The sequence below is a fragment of the Rhyacophila brunnea genome, unplaced genomic scaffold (genome assembly GCF_057557595.1).
Source record: "Rhyacophila brunnea isolate RB1 unplaced genomic scaffold, BYU_Rbru_1.0 scaffold_11, whole genome shotgun sequence".
Classification (NCBI taxonomy): domain Eukaryota; kingdom Metazoa; phylum Arthropoda; class Insecta; order Trichoptera; family Rhyacophilidae; genus Rhyacophila; species Rhyacophila brunnea.
In genome coordinates this window covers 35,140,280-35,160,733 of record NW_028232763.1, presented here as the reverse complement: position 1 = coordinate 35,160,733, position 20,454 = coordinate 35,140,280, and the positions used below count along the sequence as shown (strand labels likewise).

The window sequence follows — 20,454 nt, the reverse complement described above, 5'->3', positions numbered from 1 at the left end:
AAATATAAATATATATATATATCTATTTATACAAAATTTTGGAAATAGTGCGTTTAAATGAAACAGGTGGATTATTAAAAGGATCAACGGTGGAGAAATACATATAATAATTTAAACAAAAGCGCCGAATAAAAGAGTTTTGTGCATAATTAGAACAGCTACGACTGATATGGTACAAAGTTTGGTTTCGCGTAAATCTTGATGGACAATGGAAATCCACCCTTTCGAGTAGGTTTGGCGAGTCAACAAAACCATTGATAATTTTAAAAAGAAAATATTGATCAGATATAGAACGTCGACTTTCTAAAGATGGTGCCATAAAAGTTGCAGTGGTCGAAATATAATTAGATAAATCATAACAGTAATAAATCGTGATGTAAGCGTCATGGGGTCGATAGTTATGATGCTTTTGTGTAACATTTGTTGATTAGAGGACCCACCCCTAATCCTTGTCCGTGTGAAAAAATCGCAAGTACGAGTATCCAAACTATATATTGCCCATGTAGCCAATACAGGAGGAGACTGTTGTATCAGACGTCATACTGTTAATTTATGTATGTTAAATACCTGATCAAACAATTGTCTAATAAATTAATCCAATAAAGTAATTTAATAAGATAAAATCTTTAATTACTAATTTTGACTAATTATAGCAGCCTGGTCAAACCATGCTAAAACAGTATTATGTATATATCAGTCAGTGACGTCCCTAGACAAAATGCCGCCCCTGGGCAGCGCCAAAATGCCGCTGCGTGCGCGTGTCGTTTCTGGTCACCTGGGTCCTAGGACATCGAAGGGCAAGGGAAGTAAACTAGACATCGCAAACCGATGAAAAAAATAATTTCTGTTAAACCTTTTATGTTAATTAACACATTTTGTTTTCAACCAGCGATCAGATTTTTTTAATGGAAAGGTATTTTCGTTATTACTAAGTTTAGGTAACTATTTCTATATATATATATACCAAATGATTCTCCTCGATTTGCCGCCCTTCGAGTAACTGCCGCCCCCAAGTGACGCTCAATCTGCCTTCCCCCACGGGACGTCACTGATATCAGTTATATTTATCACATTTTGAAGATGTCAAATGGTGAAATCTGTGTCGTTAAGAATGATTCAAATGTAATTCAATTAAATAACTATAGAATATATTTTTTTAAAGTTTCGAGTAAAACAATAATTCTAGGCAACATACATACTATTTGTAATTTATGATTAAGCCATCAATGATCTTATCATTAAACTGAAAAATGTTATTTGATCCTATCTAATTTTTATATAATGTGAGAATTGAAAAGTCGTGTAAGTGAACGCTTAATTCCCGAAACACCCAAAAATCAAAACGCATAAAAATCCGTCCGACGAGCGTACAAATCTACGAACGCATTTAATATTAATGGCGGTTTTCCAGTCGTGAACTCGGAAAATGCGTTTATATGTTTCCATTAACATGATAATCAAATACCTACGTTACGATATAAATAATTTTCATATATGCATAGTATCAAAATTCGAAATTCTATATTAAATTTTATGTTTTTTTTTTATTAAAAAATATTGTTTTTTTTTAAATTTAATAGATATAACAGTTTCTAAACTTAACATAATTTTGATTATTTATGTGTGTTTGATATTGATTGGTAAACAATTGAGTCTGCGCGTCTGCTCTTGTAATTGGAGCGTAAAACCAGAGCGTTGGAGCGGAGCTCGGAGCAGGAGCACGGAGCCGGAACATCGAAAATATGTAGTGCTCCACTGCTCTGGATATTTTTTTATTATTATTAAATTTTCGTCCTAAAATCCAATGAAAATATTATACTTATTTGAATTATTATTTGAAATACGGCAACACTGATGTGTAATAAATAACCTCACTTTTTTATTAATGAAAATGACGAATAACAAACCTTGTTTTAAATCTACTTATTAAAAAATAAACATTTGTATACCTATTAAAACATTTTACCCAGAGTGGGGCAGACCCAGCGGGTCTATTATTCTTTACATAAGGCTGCTTTCGGTCCGCTACGGCAGCTAAATAAGGTAGGAAAGTATCGAATTACTAACACTTATTGTAACAATTACAATAATTTAGTTATAATTGTTACAATACGTACTATGTTTTAACGGCGCCTTTCTTAACTGTGATAAATTTTAGACCGAGATGACCGAGAGACAGTTTTGACAGTTCAGACGGTTAACTTATTGTAATTGTTACAATAAGTGTTAATAATTCGATACTTTCTTACCCTAGTTAGCTGCCGTAGCGGACCAAAAGCAGGTTTGTGTATATAATAGACCCGATGGAGCGGAGCTGGAGCAAGCATTAAGTCCCGGAAAAAAACGATCTGCTCCAACCCTCACACATTTTACACATAAAACAAATGAATTCTGTAATTTTAACAATTTTATTACTAAGGAAACGTCGATATTAAAAAGCCATGCTTAGATAATGATACATTCTGGCAATACTTATTAATTATTTGTCTTATAATATAATATTATTTTGATTCTGATTCAATCTTTTAATCGTTTCCAATGGGTTCTAGAAATTTGACGACTGTACACGCGTCCTGTGAGAGTTTACCTTCCCGCAGCCTACAGGGAAATGCGACGAGATATCATTTGTCATTATTTAAATATTGACAACGCCATTGAGCCTCAAATGCAAAACAAAAATGAGAAACGAAAGTGGAAATGCGTAAAATCACCGGGGCCATTTTGAAAAATACACCGCGCTCAGGTCGGCGCCCGCATTCAAATTTGAAACGCTTCGATTCAAATTTTATTCAGATTTCGATTCACATTCCCTGCAACGCAATAAACGAGTATTTTGAAAAAGGGAAAATGACATTTAATGCGTTAAATTTTACCATAAATAACAGGTTATTTTGATATATCGGAAAGCGCTTAATTCACAATAAATATCGGCATTCATTCTCAACCATTATCATCATCAGTCATGTTGATCAGCTGAATTAAAACTTCTCCAAACACCAAGACTCTTCACTGTCATGTTCATCCACCGTAATTGGCAAGTTCCTCAATACAGCTGGTTTAAGGACGGCACCATGTTTGTTTAGTATTCCTCGAGTACCACTCTGCATTTGACATTATATTAAATCTATGACCTATTGTTATTGCATCAGATTTGCGACTATTATCAATTTGGGTTTTGTGTTTCTTTATCCAGTAGTTTTTTTCGTCAGCTCTCTTCGTTATGCCCGACATTTCACCATTGATTTCTCTTACATCAAGAGTCAACCTTTGATATCCATTCATTGCCAATATAACTTACAATAATAATTATGAATTGCATTGTCTCAGTTAGAAAATCATCATTCTACCAACATTCTGACGTTCTCTGTTTATCAATTGATTACTTACAAAGAGTTTGACTATAATATTATTATTAGAGAACTTTTAGTATTAAAATACTAATTGATGGCATTTCTGGATTGATTCTTGGTGTGGTAGATTTGGTAACCTTTGAAAAAATATTATTTATAGCTGGCAGATTTAAATTGAAACAAGGCGGTAATAATTATTGTTAGTTGAGTATATTAATAATACTGAATTTAAATTCTAATTTGATTTATGTACTTATTGTACTATTTCATTTGAGTATTTTTGCGATCGGGATTTCAACTTTTAGCACATTTATGCACAATTTACATACTATATAATGCCTATTATATCCAGTTATCGATCAGATATTAATATTAAATTAATACATTAAAAGCTCGTGAAAATAGTTTACTGAGTAAATTATTACAAAGTGTTGGAAACTTTGAAGTATTTGCACATTAATTTAACAAGCATGTTAAATTGTCATTAAGCAATCGATCTACAGCTCTTGAAGATGCAAACAAATTGAAATAACTGTAGTGCAATGCAACATCTAATTTGAATTTTGAAACTGTGTGAATTACCAAAATCGATTAAACATAATATATTACACTGTGTTTTAAAAAGAATGATCTTTTATAACAGCATGTTTAACTACTATCCTTAGGGCGTGTTAGATCCTCGGGAAATAAAGCTTGCAAAGAAGGCTTTTACGGCGGCGACAATAAAGCTTATATTTCCCCTCTCTTGAGCTTTGCAGATTTGCATATTTTCTCGCGACTTGTGCCTATTTAAGAGGCATTAATAAATAAAACTTCTACATAAATTTATAGGTAAAAGCTTTGCATTTATTTGTACATTTTGGAAATGGCACCTGTTGCTGTAATAAAAGTAATTCTTTGTACATTTCTTACAGTTTTCTCAGTTTTGTGATTTATTTTTATAAATAGTGGTATTTTTACTATTTCACCGTGGATTTTTTTTATGTAGTTTATATTACTATTCATAATATTCTTCTCTGAAACTACAGCATAGGGTAGATCTTGGCCATCTTAAGCAGATTTCCACTCTCCTCGATCCTCGGCCGTCTAGCACATTGACGTCTTGTGGGTGTAGGCAGGCTGAGCGTTGCATAGGAGCGTCCATCATAAAAGAGGGCGAATGAAAGAAAGGGTAAAGATATAGTAATTTTTGAATGCAGTGCAGTTGCATCATTAAAAAGCGTTGAAATGTCAGATAATTTTTTTTTTGGCCATGTCCGATCCTAAATGGGCCTCCACTGAGTGCTTTACGAAAAAAATGTATGTTAGCCACTTGCTCAAACTATTAGGTCCATACTCTGACTCAAACGCAAATTTGCCAGACACAGGATTCGAACCTGGGACCCACGACCGTTATAGGCGGATGCTTAAGCCGCTCGGCCATCGTGGGCGTTAGTCGATGTCTAAAAAATCCAAAAATAATATTATATTGTAATACCCACTGCAATAGATATTTTAATGTCAGTTTATCAAATTCACAAGGGTGCCTTCAAATCTGTCAGTTCCACAAACTTAAACGTGTTTGAGATTATAATATTATTATTATGTGTGTTCAAAGATTTTTGATGTATTTCTCTAGTTAAAATAGGTAAGTAGGGACATAACAAATCTTCAGATAATTTAAAACTGAAGATAATAGAAAGGGCTGGCATTCTAATTCTGTTTAAAGGCGGCACTTTACCTAGAGACATCATTGGTCCAGCATGATCTACACGTTATTAAATCGTTAATTTATTTAGCAATTCACGTTCTCGTAGATCACCAAAAATTTATTAACAGTTCAAATTAGTATTAACCATTATTTAAAACATTATCAATAATACAGAAAACTTATTAATATTCAAAATTCAAAATTTTCCTACCTATTTTGAGATCCGAGATCGGGATTGTTATCGAAAATATTTCTTCTTCTCTTCCACTACATCCAAGTACACACAGGAGGCAAACTTTCACTCTGGCCGATAATCAGCTGTCATCCGTTTGTATTTATTGCATTTAACGGCCCACGGTCAAAATGGAGATTTTTATGCTATTTTCAGAGCATAACCCTGGACATTCCTTAAACGTTGTAGATATTTTATTTATATAATTTTGAAGCCTTATTATCCTTTATATTCATTTTAAATACTGATGACTGCATAAAGTATTTTTATTACATAAAATAGTATTCTTTTAAACCTCTCGCTCTAATGTTTTAGAATATAGTCATATATCAGTATATAACTGTGCAGTGGTGTTAAGATTTTTTACTTTTATTAATTTTTAAACGCATTTATAAAACCATTAGTAAAATTAATGTTAATATTATATAGTGAAATATTTACGATAAAAAATTATATTTATAATCTCTGTGATCTCAAATTTGACAAGAATTAGGCATTTTATTATTCAAAAAATAGGCACGATTAACACATTTGAAGATAATTCTAAAAATACTTATTATAAGCTTTGTCTTTGACCATTCAAATGTAATAAAACATCCTACGAATAATGATTGTTTTATAATAATTAGAATAAGGTAGTGTTTTTTTTGAAATACGCCATTTCTACTGGCATTTCCCAGTGGTTAAGCTACAAAATACGGCCGTAGCCATAAATTAACAAACGATAAATGAAGTATGTAGTAAGAACATATTAACGCGCGTGTTTGAACATGTACCGAACCGAAAAAAATCGTTTTTTTCGATCATTAATCATACGGAATTTCCAGACTTATGCTCTGAAAATACCATAAAATCTCCATTTTGACCTACGTGGGGTATGTGGGCCCTTATTAGCCTGACTATTAGTAAATTTTCACATTTTTATCTTATTAATCTGTTCTATGAGGAGATAATTTAAACACTTTTGTAAAATGACATTTTTTTATTGTTCGTCTTATGCGATTAAAAATAAACTTTTACAATATTATCGTTACAATTTTTTGATACACAGTGTATCACGTATGCATACAAAAGCAGCTATACCTACTACAATACAACTAAATAATATATTATTCTAAGATAATTTATTCTAAGTCAATCAAACAGTCTTAATACATATGATACATAAGATAGTATTAGCCTATCACTATTGTAATTTCGTTTTTTAAGTAGATAATTTTAATATTTACAGTTGACATATATTTTACAAATCCATTATCGACTATCGAGTCGATAGTAATGTGGGGTTTTACACCATTATTTAGAGGGTGTGTAGTTAGAGATATATGAGGCGTCTAATTACAAAAGCGACAAGTCCACAATTCAATATTTTCGGGAAACAACGTTTTTATGTTTCAAGCTTCAATTATTTGTTTTGACGTGAGATTATTTTTTCCGTTGTATTCTATGTCGAAATTAGAACCAAATGGCAATTTGTTTCAGCCGATAAATTCTTAAATGTCATAAATATAGGCAAAATAAAATTGGACGCAGCGCTATTTGTACCTCACTTTTTAATTTACTCTGCATATGGCACATATTTCCGTGGCACTATCATGAGTTTACCAGATGCTACAGCATGGGAGACGCCCTTTTTAATATTGAAATCGAGACTTAAAATATTTTTTTCATAGGGTTATGTCCCGTTTTGGAATGTATAGATCAATACATATTGTGTAAAATTATACAAAGAATACGTGCGTATTTTTGACCAAATGTGGACTTATCGCTTTTTGGAGTTAGACGCCTCATATGTATTATGTACAGTCTATGCCAGGGTTGGCGAACCTTTTTACGTACGCGTGCCAAAATTTCCCAAACATTATTTTTCGACTGTCTGACGTGCCGAGTAATTTTTCATGGTGGAAAAAAAAGTTTTTTTAAGAATTCTATTAAAAAATGATGATGTTCTAGATACCACTCATAGAACATAGTAGACATTTGTAGCTTTATCACTTTCAATTACACCATACATTTCGGTCCACCAATTTTGAAACTGTCTGCCAAAATTACTACTACTAGCTCCACCAAGTTTTTATTTCTTATTTGTTACAGCCATTTTTGTGGATAAAATGAAATAAATGTTTTTTACTGTATTACTTATTTTGGTTCTTTGCGTACAAATTAACACCAGAATTGGTCCGATCAGATGAGGCATTCTCTCACAGCAGTGGTCTCAGGTATTGTAAATCAATCAAAATCAGAGGTTTGCGATACGGCTTCTCCCGCCGCCTGATGAGGTTAGTGCGATAATATTATATATGACGCATAAAGCCTTAAGACCGCAATTATATATATTTTACATAAAATGTAATGCTTATTCTTGAAGAGTATTTGGATGATATTTTTTATACAATGCGATGTGTCATTTATTATATAATAGGTATTTTTTTCGCTTCAAAATAAAATATTCGCATGCCATCGATTCGCCATCACTGAGTCTATGCGGTGTAACAAGTTACTTAGCTAAACCCGACACGTTGTACATGTATTTTAACGTATGTAACATTGCGTACATATCACATGTATATTCAAATGGCGGGTAGAGCAACCTCCCATTATCTCTCTAATTTAACCATGAACACACATGACACAAATGACATTGTTTTTATTTAATTGATAAAATAAAAATTTAAATACCACCGACGCTTGCAAAAAGTTAAATCGTACTGACCAATGTCGAGTTTAGATATCACGTGTTACTAGGAGAGCAAGTTGAGGGTGGAATGAAATGTCAGTGCGGAACAGTACGGTATTCGAACCACGAGCCATCGTTAATCGATTTTAAGTATGTAATGGGATTACGAAATAATATGATATTGAATACAATTAATTTACTAAAATAACATCTCTTTAAAATGTACTCATTGCGTGTTTGTAAAATATTTAAAAAAGAAAAATATGTTTAAAATAAAAAAAATATACTTTAAAAAAGCTTTTATAAAATAAGCTTTCGTTGAACGCTTTCAGCTTTTCATTATAAATGCGGTTTTATGATTATTTTAACGTGTTCATATTAAACAAGCTTTATTTAAAAACATAAATTTATATTCAAATAAAAAAGAGTTTTACTTGAAAACTATTTATTTATATTTTATCGACCTTCAATATTGCCATATTAGGTACCTACCAATATTTTTTTTCGTATGAGTTTCAGTATGAGTATCTTTTTGAGACAGTTTTCGGTAATGGTGTAAAATCCGAAATACCTATCGACTAAACAATTTATTGTTTTAGAATAGTTTAATTCATTCTTATTATTAAAATATTTTAAAATATACTTTTACTACATAAATGTTATCTCAATTATTAAACGGTTCCTTGAAAAAAATGATATTTATTTTTATTTCGGATTATAACAAAGTTATTATATCGTCACCATAGTATCTAGTGACTTTTGTAAGTTATGCGTGTTGATGATTGAATCGAAATTCCTGATGATAATATATATGTAGAACTAGCAAAGAAGACAGGCTTTAACAAAGATAACCGATTGAGATATTTGATATAGCAATGTCAAATAAATATTTACAAAAATTTCACTGTTTGTAGTTCAAAAAGGACATTTTTTCATTTCAATAATTAATTAGAAACGCAGTGAAGATAATTCGTTGGTGTTTTATGACATGTACCTAATCTACGTTTAACTTCACTAGCTGAGTTACCCCGATATTAAAAGCTAAACAAAAGAACACCAATTTATAATTGAATCCAAATAATAATGCATAGTACATGCAATAAACCGCCACAAAAAATCAAATTAAAAATTGGGCAGGAAAAGTAATGCCAACAAAGAAATATTAAATTTGACATAATTATAGAACAATCAAATGTTGTGAATGAATCAAACACAAACAAAAGTTCTAATGGATTCAAGCTCTGTACTATTCACAAACAAAAGTGTATTAATACCAGACAATGTTAGTGTTCCTTGGGTTCTTCAAGTATTAAAATATACAAATAAAATGTGTAAAGACAATCAGCATTAGATGTAGAGTTTGTGTTCGAGAAATTGTCACTGGGCTAAGCTGCCCGAGAAATTTTGATATCTCTCTTATATTGACCGAAAGAGCTAAAGAAATCTCGATTTTTAAATTCCTAGCTTTAAAATAAAATGACCGAAAAACCTCAAAAATGCTTTCGATTTTGATTCTGAACAGCATTATGCATACATACATAGTAAAATACAAAGTATGTATACAATTATAAAAGTAGCCATAAAATTGATAAAAATTAATTATTGTGACAACGATTGTCATTGATCAAGCCAAGAACGGAGTATAATCGATTGAAAACTCGCAGACTTTTACCATGGCATTGGCACGATCGTAAAACGGTTCGTCTCTTTTAAAAAAAGTTTAAATGATCATACAATGTAGATATTTACTAGTATTTCGGTATAGAAAAAAACATAATTTGTTTTTTTAATATAATCTGAGGATACAACATTAAATGTAGTGACAGAATAAACCAAAGTGTCGCATTTAATTAATTTTGATGAAAATTGCCTGGTAACTACTACATTTTTATCAACCAATAAAAAAACTTATATTCTCTTCTTAAAAACCGTATTCTTATGTGTTTAAGTAATAATTATTAATACCATTATAATATATAATATATGATATTCATCTTAATAACTAGCGTATACTATATCTTATTAAATTGAAACTTTGTACAAAGTACTTATTTTATAATTATTATTATGAATATGTTTTATTATTATAAAAACTTTGTACAGCATTACTTTGAAAGTATATACAACAGTACTTACGTTAAAATAAACTAACGGTAAGTTTTATACATACAATATTGTTCTGTCAAACAACACTAATTTATTGATTTATATACATTTTTTTTTGTTAAAATGCTATAACTTTCTTTATGGTAACGAAAGGGTTACATCGTAAATATTCATGTAAATTTAAGAAACCAGTATACCTATACATATTATTTTTAATTACAGCATAGATTATTATGTTTAGGTAAAAAAACTTTGTTATTCAGATTTAATGTCTGCAAGCATACTTGACGAGCTGATGATTACAGCTCCAACATAATATAATTATTTAGTTTAATAAATCGTTTTTATTTTTAATTAAATATGCGATCATAAATTATATTCTACATAATTGTTTTCAACATTATCTAAATAAGATCTGATTTTTATAGAATATAATATTCTTTATACCAAACAAAATAGACAGAAAATTACATCAAAACGTTGGTTTGTGTGACACTCGTATATAGGACGTCAAAACATAATAATATGTATCAAAGTGGAGCATATTAAGTATTAGAGAGACATCTAGTAACGTAACTATGAGACATGGTTTTGATACAGCATAATTGGAAGCAATACTATAAATTGAAGGGTTGAAAGTCTATAGGGTCTAAGTGCCAAAAAAAATTCTATAACGAGTTTTTTACTTCAATACAATCTATATAACAAGCCAAATGATATTCTGGAGGGTCTAAGTTACTAACTCTACCATTTTTGTCACACACATACATTGAAATATGGTCGGGGTCCATGTACCCATACATACCGTTCTACACAGAACGTTTCAATATTGTCCATGTTTAAATATTGTGTTCTTCCTTTGTTTATTTTATCTTTAGAATTATGTAAACTTTTCATATTTATTATACTGGTGTTCTTCTGTAACTTTGTAAAAATAATCATGTAAGTTTTCGTATATGTATGGTTTTATTCTTTTTTTTTTTGTTATATATCAGTTTCACATGTTTGGCACTTAGACCCTATAGACTTTCAACCATTCAATTGTGCACACATGGACTGTCATAATTACGGGACTCATATTAACCAATTTATTGATTAGCTAGCATATATGCCTCTTTTTCATTAAATAGTATAGTATTTTTAAATTACTATTAATATTATGATTAGTATATTCAATATTGTAAAGAATTTAAATAATGATTTTAACTTAGCACAGTAAACTTTTTTTTGATTGGAAAAATAATTACAGTGGTGTTTTAAACCATAAATTTCCAGCAGAAGACAAAGACTGACGTCGAACTCCATGTCAGACTGTTATAATATCCATATAATTTATTCTTACTTTACAGACATACATTTTCGGTTTTCTGGTATGCGGAAAGCTGTTTGCTAATCGCATAGTTTTACACAATATACAGTGCGGATTTATTGTGACGTCATCACTATGTCTGTTAAATTTTGAACGCGTCAAGTAGGCTTGCATAATGGAAAGATTTCATTGAAGTAAGATATATGTCAGTGGCTAATTTAAATTAAATAAAGTAAATTTTTAGTGGATAGTTAAATGAGTTGTTACCACTTTAAACCTTAAATGTTGCATAATAATCTTCGCCACTGGTATTTTTTTAATGATTGCTCTAATTGTGTGTCATGAAATACTGTCACTCGATGTCCATATTACATGTTACATTCCTACAACATTAAATTTCATTATTAACACATTTGAAATCTTAGATTACCTACATATTATAAAGATGTTTTTAGTATATGATATAATTTCATGACTTATTTCTAATTTTATGGATTAAACGAAGTTCGTAGAAAATTGTTTTTCTCAACTGTCGGTCCAGCACCAGTCACGATTGATTCTCAACCATTTAAGACACGAATTTAATAATTTTATAAAATATGTTTGTATACTGGTAGATCTGGTAGCCGAGGCACTGGAACTTAGCGGCCATGGCGGAGGTCCAGCTGACCCAAGAGTGTAGTCGTATTCTGAAAGGAAAAAAAACACAACATTAATATATAATGACATGCGTGCTTCCAGAATGCATGACAAACTTGGACCCTCAATACAAATGAGATAGAAAGACGAGCTCTGCAGTATGGGATGGAATTAACAATTATGTTGAAATTGTGTATATTCAATGAATAATGTTACTTAACTATTTCTTTTATTCAACGAATAATTGCCAAGATTTAAGAATGTACCATTCTAATTATTGAACATACATAATTTTGAAAAACACTTCTGAGAAAATATATTATAACCAATAGAAAAAATCTTTTTTGAAAAAAGTAAGCTAAGCAGGGAATCGAACTCTGCATCTCTTGGGTTTACGCCCCGTCCGCGCATTTATCCTTTATGCTACAAGGCGACGTACTAATTGCGACAAATTTTAACTATTGGCCTTTTTAATACCTGCTCATCAGCGCTCTTCGAAATCAAGCTACTTTGGCAATCCATTTTTGTTTAATAAATCAAAGTAGGTACCTACTACTTTAATTACTAACCGACGTTTATGTGTACTCAAAATTATGTGTGTTGAAGAATGTTACATTATTACTGCGTTTGTACAGTTATTATAGTTTCCACTTGCAAATAAAAAAATATATGTATTGAAATATTATTAGTACTTTGAAGTGCATCAGAATATTTGAAGAGATCCCGACGCCATCTACGAATCAAGTCATGATTTACCTTGATTTAAAATGATCAAATATGGTAGGTATATGTTCTCGACTAGAATGCGATATGTGGGATTAACAACATTCAGTTTAAAAAAAAATCCAGGACTCTTGGGGTGAAAGACTGGTTGTAGATTGCTCGAGTGAGTTGAGGAGAAAGTTTATTTACTGATAAATAAATACAATGACAAAAGCGAAGTTAACAGTGCAGGGTACCATGCAGTGGGATATGCTTAGTCTGAGATGTTACGATAGAGAGTACTACAATCCGGCGCGTGTTGATAGAGTGCCATGTCCCTCCAACTGTAAGACGCTATTAATAGTAATGAATATTCGATAAATTGCGGCAAGCCATTATTGATGAATATCACAATTGGGTTATATCGTCAATGACATTAATATGGACGAATCATCTGGAAAAGAAAATGACACTCTTGACATCACTTTATTGTCGGGTCTGCCGAATGGCATAATCTGTTCTAACGCCATTACAATAAAGGTGATATTGCTATAAATTCCTGATGCTTTTTGTTGGGTCTGCCGAATGGTTTGGTTCGAACGGGTTCGCCCAAATGAACATTGACATTAGAAACACTGCTCTAACGCCATTACAATAAAGGTCATATTGCTATAAATTCCCGATGCGTGATATCGCATAATGGAAATTGCGTGACGTCTACCTATACATGCGAATGCGCGACTTACTTGCTTGCTACTGTATTGAGTGCGTCGTCCATTAATAATGTAATTGTATATCGTCGTTGATTCTGCAATACCTGCTATGTGCACATTTTGTCAGTTTTGAGTTATTTACATCGTTGGATAGGTTATTTTTCTCCATCCATCTATAATATATGCTATATGATTAGAATTACCAAAATATTCTAAATAAATAAAAACAAAACCTGTCATCTGTCGGTGTTGAATTCAGTGATTGTAATATCTGCTATGTGATATAAGTGCACATAGCAGTAATTAACTTAAGATCACCTTTATGACATCAATCGCATGGCAGATATTACTAAATGAAATAACAGTTATGTGCAATTCAAACAAACATTGATATGAACTCATCACACATTTTAATGAGTCAAGTTAATACTAATTGTCAGTCACATGGCAGTGATTATCCATTGAAAGTTGCATGGTAACAATTAAATTATTTCTTCTACTTAATATAATTATATAATTGTTTTCAAGAATTGAAAGTGTTTGAAATTTAGTGGGTAAGGTTGAGGTAATTTTTATTATTTACTACGTTAAGTGTAAAATTATTGTAACATCAACATAATTGAAAACACATTTTGCCATTATTTAATAATTTATTTAAAAAGATTAGAGCCGCTACATTAAGGTTTTATCCGAATTCAGGAAGTATATTAACTACCACCACCTCAATAGCCAATATTTAAATAATACTTATTATGTTTAAAATAATTGAAAGTGAAACGTTTTATCTTAACTGTTTTTTTGACATGTAATTTTCATAACGTTGTTTTTTACAGATATCGTATCGAGAAAAAAAAATCTTGAATTAGCACTACACAAAAAAGTGTCACGAATCTGATGCTCCGTGATCTTTTAGATAATTTTACAGCTTCTGGCTCTGATAAGAAGCTCCTTCAGATTTTTAATGAAGCTCCTCCATCGGATAATAGCGATGTTGGAGATCTTATTTTAACTACCGTAGATGTTCATAGAAATTAAAATTAATTCACAAATTCAAATCCAGATACCTTTGAATTTCTAGACTATATTACATTGCTATCCCCTGACGACGGAATAACTCATATTTTAAATGGAACATTCCGTTCAGATGAACAACATGATATTATACACACAAATAATGACCCTTCTACGGTCGTCAATGAAAAATATATTGGAATCCAAAAACGACATGTTGGAACGACATCCGTTTCTTCAGATATTATGGAACAAGCTGAGTTGTTGGAACGTTCGGTTGAAACTCTTCGAAAAAACACTCTTATAGGGCTGCAAAAAATTATTCACAAGAGAGTGCAGGTTCTGAAAAACTGGTATTGACAATGGATCTCCAAAGTGTACTTTTGTGCCCCAAAACATATGCTTCTGCGATGTATTACAAGCAAAAACTCTAAGTTCATAACTTCACCATATATGAATTAAATAATAAAGAAGTGATATTGTACGTATGGCATGAAGCAAATGGGGGTATATCAAGTAACGAGTTTACGTCATGCATTATGGATTACTTAGAACGGATGAGATTAGCATGACAGAAGCAACCATATAAGGTGAAAGTACTCAATTTTGATTTTTTTACAATATGTTCAGTTACAAACAAATCTCACATCACTCAGACCAAGCAAGAGAGCCGGAGACCTTACTGTCAATGATATTCGTCAATTAAAATATTTACCGAATGGTGATACTCGTATCAACTATTGTTTGAGCTATTCGAGTGAATGGCTACCTCTTTTGCAACGAAGAAAATCAGGCAATAATATTATGTCTATGGGCAATAGCATACCTAAAAAAATGTATATCGAGGATATACCCATTTCTACATCCAAATATCGTCACCTTCAAGAGCTGAAAATGTTATTGATAATCATCATCACTTATTCTATGATAATTTGCGGTTTACGTCAGATTCCAAGAATTGATTAAAATATCGTAAAAAAATATTATAAAAATAATTTTGATTGTCATATGTAGTATGTTCTTGAATTGATTCATTTTATTTTCTATAAACTTGATTATAAAATACTATTATAATATTTTTTCATGGATGTTTTCATTTTTCTAAAATTGATTATGAAAATTTGTTCACAAGAAATACCTCTTATGTAATCAAAAAGATGCTGACAATATCTGTCATAATATGCTAATAAAGAGAATTATCAAGTTTTATTGTTTATTTCCTTCCTTGTTAATGTTTTTTTTATTATTCAATCAATGTAAAACTATTAATGTCATCAAATTGTATAGTCAACCGACTTGAAACATATTTACCTATTTTTAAAAACAGTTTTATTTGTCTCCTAAACAATTTGGTTTTGTGCTCATAGCAGGTATTGTAGAATCAACGACGATATGCTAAATGTCGCACTGGTGCAACTTCGCGTCGTTTTGCTGACAAGGCCTGGGGCTGTTGACCCTCATCGAATTATGTCACACTTGCGAAATGTGCTGACAGTGGATGAAGTGATGTACAATATTTGTGTAACATTGTGCTGATTATCACGTTGTTGTAATAACGCTGACACGGCCTGAGATTGTTCACTACCACAGATAGACATTATGTTTCTGAGGATGTTCTAAATTATGGATTTATATGTATTAACAACAATAATACAAGTTATGTTACAATGGTGGTGAACATATGGCACGTAAAATAATTGAAGAACTTTACAGGATAGCGAAGGTATGTCTGTCTGTACACATGACTGTGTCGGTTTGATCAGCATTTTAACTGAAAAGAGAACCGTACTACGGATCCCGGGTGATAAGAAGTAAAATGACTTAATTATTTAAATTGTTTCTAGGTGAAAAGGCGCTCGATCGAAGTTAAAAATGCTGTTCCTAATTTGAAAAAAAAACCATGGCACTCATTCTATTATTACAATTAATTAATATATTATTTTGGTTTATATACGTTTCTCACGTCTATTGTAGTAAGTACAATTATAATTGTTTTTTTATATAAAGGTTAGATGATTGAGGAAGTACTCGGAGAAGAATAATATCTAAATATAATTTGGTTTAAATGAGGCGCATAACAAGATAAAAATAAACTCAGCTAACTCATTGTTTAAATTGTAACAAAGAAGAACACTTTTTAGTCGTCCATAATAATAGCATACCTAAACGTAATAAACTTTAGCAAACTTTTGCGAATTTGCGGCTCCAATTGGTCGGGACATGTTGGAAGTAATGGACGCAAACCATTGATGCAAAACCTTCTTATTTTATAATTAAATTTGTTAGCGGTATAAATGAAATATATATATATGAAATAATATATTCTCCCGCGAATCTTTTGTAATTATATTCATAAATTTGAGGTGCCAATCACTTAAGAGCATACTTCAGTGAAACGGCAAATAATTTTCAACTATAGGTGCGACGAAATTTCGGACTGGCTGCCAATTTGAGAGCGAAAATCGAGCTGTGAACTCGTCAATTTGTTTTGTGATGGCGTCGGACGAATTAATTCTTAAATCGTGTAAAGATGACTAAAAAACGTTACCTATTTACTTGAAAAAGAAAACATGTGAATCAATATATTAATATTATTACTAATATAACAATAAACATAGCAATAAATGGACGCATATTGAATTTTTATGACAAATTAGGTTTTGTTCTGCACGCGTCGTTTACACAATCTTCGCCTCACGTAGTCACGATCGTTTAAAGCCTCAATTACATTGAGCTTCTTTACGAGCTGTTTATTGGCGAATTTAAAAGCGGGCGATTCAGCTACTGCGATTTGATGATTACACACAAAACTTTCCATTCGCTGAGAAGCCACAAGCCAGCGACTATTTTGACGGAACGTAGTTCGTTTTTTTTACCGGGAGGTTGGTACTGCGCTCTACTTCGCAGACGCAGTAGGCCCACACGCCGGCGTGTAGCGTGTAAAGTTGACCGGCTTTCAACTCTTCTCGGTGGAGTGTTTACAACCTGTTTATTAGCTTATTCGATGATTACACTGGGCGACTTTGCAGGCAGATTGTAAATTCGCCAATAAACATCTCGTAAAGAAGCTCAATGTAATTGAGGCTTTAGACCGTGCCCCAGCTGAAGTATAGCCTGCCTTCTGATTACCAATTAAATCAAAACATGATATCGTCCGACGACATAATAGTCTAGCCGCCAAAGGAGGGAACCTGGTATTGTCGGGGGAACAAAGGTTTTTTGATACCACTTTGGCAGCCTTGGGCAAACGACACCATCTTGAGAAAATGGCGACCAAAAACGGTTTTTGGGTAATATTTCCCTAATAGTTATCGAAACGAAATAACATAGTATAATATTAATAAATAAAGATCGTTAAATTCTACATAATAAAGGTATCTTTCATATTTTTGACGAATTGAACGGTTTCACAATATTTCTATTTTTTGGATTCGCACAGCGGAAAAAAAACCGAATAAGAATCAGACAAAAAAACCTTCGTCACCGGACATTGCCAGGTCGTGCTACATTTGTATGGGCTGGTGACCAGACTATAAACCAAAGAACCTTAGAACCAAATGCTACTTGCTTAATGCGTGTGTGATATGTATTATACAATATGCCATCTGTGAGTGTGAAATTTCCTTTCCTTGTGACAAATTCACGCGGATTGCGTCGCGAAGGCCGACATTCCCTCACGTTGCAAAGGAGCAATAAAGACAATCTCACAATACAGGATACGTAGGGTGTGGTGATGGACCGACGAAAGTGGCACGACTCGTATTCACCCTGTGCACCGATGTTGGAGTTTGAAAGGGTGAAGTAAGTTATTGAAAACTTAGTTTAAGGGAAAAATCGTATATTTTGGTGGTAATGAATGACATGACGGACCATAATATGTGGGCTGGGTTACATGTAAGTTGTACGTATGCAGTTCATCGTGGGACACTTATTAGAGCGCCGCAGTACGTGAAACATGAGTTCGTATAACATTTTATCAAATGACGAGTTCTTCGTTGAACATTTCACCGTGGAATACATTTGTAGGTATCATACAAAATGCGGCGATGGTTTGCAAATAGTACTGTTCCAATTAGATTAACCCTAACATAACCTAACCTAACCTAGTAAAGACATCTTCACATGTTGTAGCATACGTACAAATATACTCCACGGTGAAATGTTCAACTAAGAACTTGTCATTTGATTAAATATTACACGAACTCATGTTTCACGTACTGCGGCGCACGAATAAGTGTCCTGCGGTGAACTGTTGACGTACAAATTTCCGGATACGATGTGGGCTGTGAGCCCAGGGTAATTGTGCACCACTGACGAAAACCATAGGTGGAATCGGAATGCGTAATTATTATTATAACCCACGTGTGTTTTATTCCTGCAGCGTGTTTAGCGTACATACCGAAGAGGGGGCGGTTTTCCAAAAATAAATAATTGGAAAATTTTCATGGCAATTCGAAAAAGTTTTAGATTCCTTCGTGCAAGTAATGTTATTTATTTGTTTGTTGCTATTGCGATTCTTTATTCAAAAGTATTTTTATGTGCGTTTTAATTAGCTCTAATTCTAGATAACATCCTCATTTCCATCAAAACGAAATTCCGGGTGTATAACGTGGTCATCAAGCCAATCGTCATGTATGGATGTGAAACGTGGGGTTTAACAGAAAAACAAGAAAAGGCGCTCCAAGTGTTTGAAAACAGAATCCTCCGGAGAATACTTGGACCCGTCAATGAGAACCACCGGTGGCGCATCCGCACAAACGCTGAGCTCTTCGACCGATACCAACCTAGAATCACTAATATTCTGAGGTCAAGAAGGCTCAGATGGGCGGGCCACGTTGTACGATCTGAAAGATCTAGAACTCTCTATAGGATTTACAAAGGCACACCACCTGGCACTCGACCTCTTGGCCGCCCTCGACGGAGATGGGCGGACAACATTCAAAGGGATGCGGAAAGGCTGGGGATAGTCAACTGGGAAGAGAGAGCGCTGGACAGAGATGCCTGGAGAAACGTTGTGCAGTCGGCCATGGACCTGAACGGCCCCTAGCGCCAGTTTAATAATAATCCTCTATATGCCGTGGCAAGTTCATGGTACACGTAAAAAAATAAGTACATCGTTAAAAAGACAAAGCTCAATAACTCTTATAACGGGTGTTTTTTTTTTGTTTACATAAAACTTATAAACAATCGAGCTGTGATACTGCACTCAATTTTTGATATTTATGATCAGTATAATCTGGCAAATCATCATGAATAAAGTGAAGCTTGAACATCCAACTTATCCAAATTTGAACATACATAATTCTGAAAACACTCATATAACTCATATAATTCATATAACTCATATAACTTATATAACTCACCATATGATAAAATATAGCCAATAGAAAAAAATGCTTTGCAAAAGTAAGTAGGAAAGGACTTAAACATTAGAAGTAAAGGCTGCATTCTTCTGTATTCAATATTATTTCTATACAAAAAAGTCACCTGACAAAATGGCCGCTCGGTACAATTTGGGAGCAAACACAGCAAACTTTCAATAAGTTAGACGAAAACCAGCAATTTTATAGATTTGGAAGCAAATGTAGCAATATTGACTTTTATAATTTAAATATCTTAATAAGTGTAGCGAAATTACTGATTTTTATTATAAAGATTATCTTTTTATTCTTATTGCTGCATTGAAAAAAAAACAAAAATTTCTGCATTAAACTTATCTGCCTTAAATTAGTTTTATAGCTTTTTCTCCAAAATACTGTTTTGGTAGAAAGCTGGCTTTGCTTCTATACCCAATAAAGCACAATATGTATTATTTTAAGTATTAATAATTATAGTTACTATCATCGTAAACGACAGAGAGATCAAACATTATTATATTAAAGTAATTTCTGTATAATGATAGCACTGTTCTTTATTTAAATTTCAATAGACAATAATTCACATTGATTTGGTAGTCCTGTTTATTTTACCACGTTTTTATTATCTCGTATTCTTGTTTGTCCAGTACAAATTTTATCTTGTTTGT

The 20,454-nt window shown here is 32.3% G+C and overlaps 1 protein-coding gene across 1 annotated transcript in view; it reads right to left on the bottom strand.

Moving 5' to 3' along the window:
• Positions 1 to 11,284: 11,284 nt before the first annotated feature.
• Positions 11,285 to 20,454, bottom strand: part of LOC147078672 (lachesin-like) — a 109,273-nt gene continuing 100,103 nt past the window's right edge. Inside the window, exon 10 of the mRNA XM_085957581.1 lies at positions 11,285 to 12,053. Coding sequence (XP_085813707.1) covers positions 11,890 to 12,053 — 164 coding nt within the window. The 3' untranslated portion in view covers positions 11,285 to 11,889. The remainder of the gene's footprint in view (positions 12,054 to 20,454) is intronic.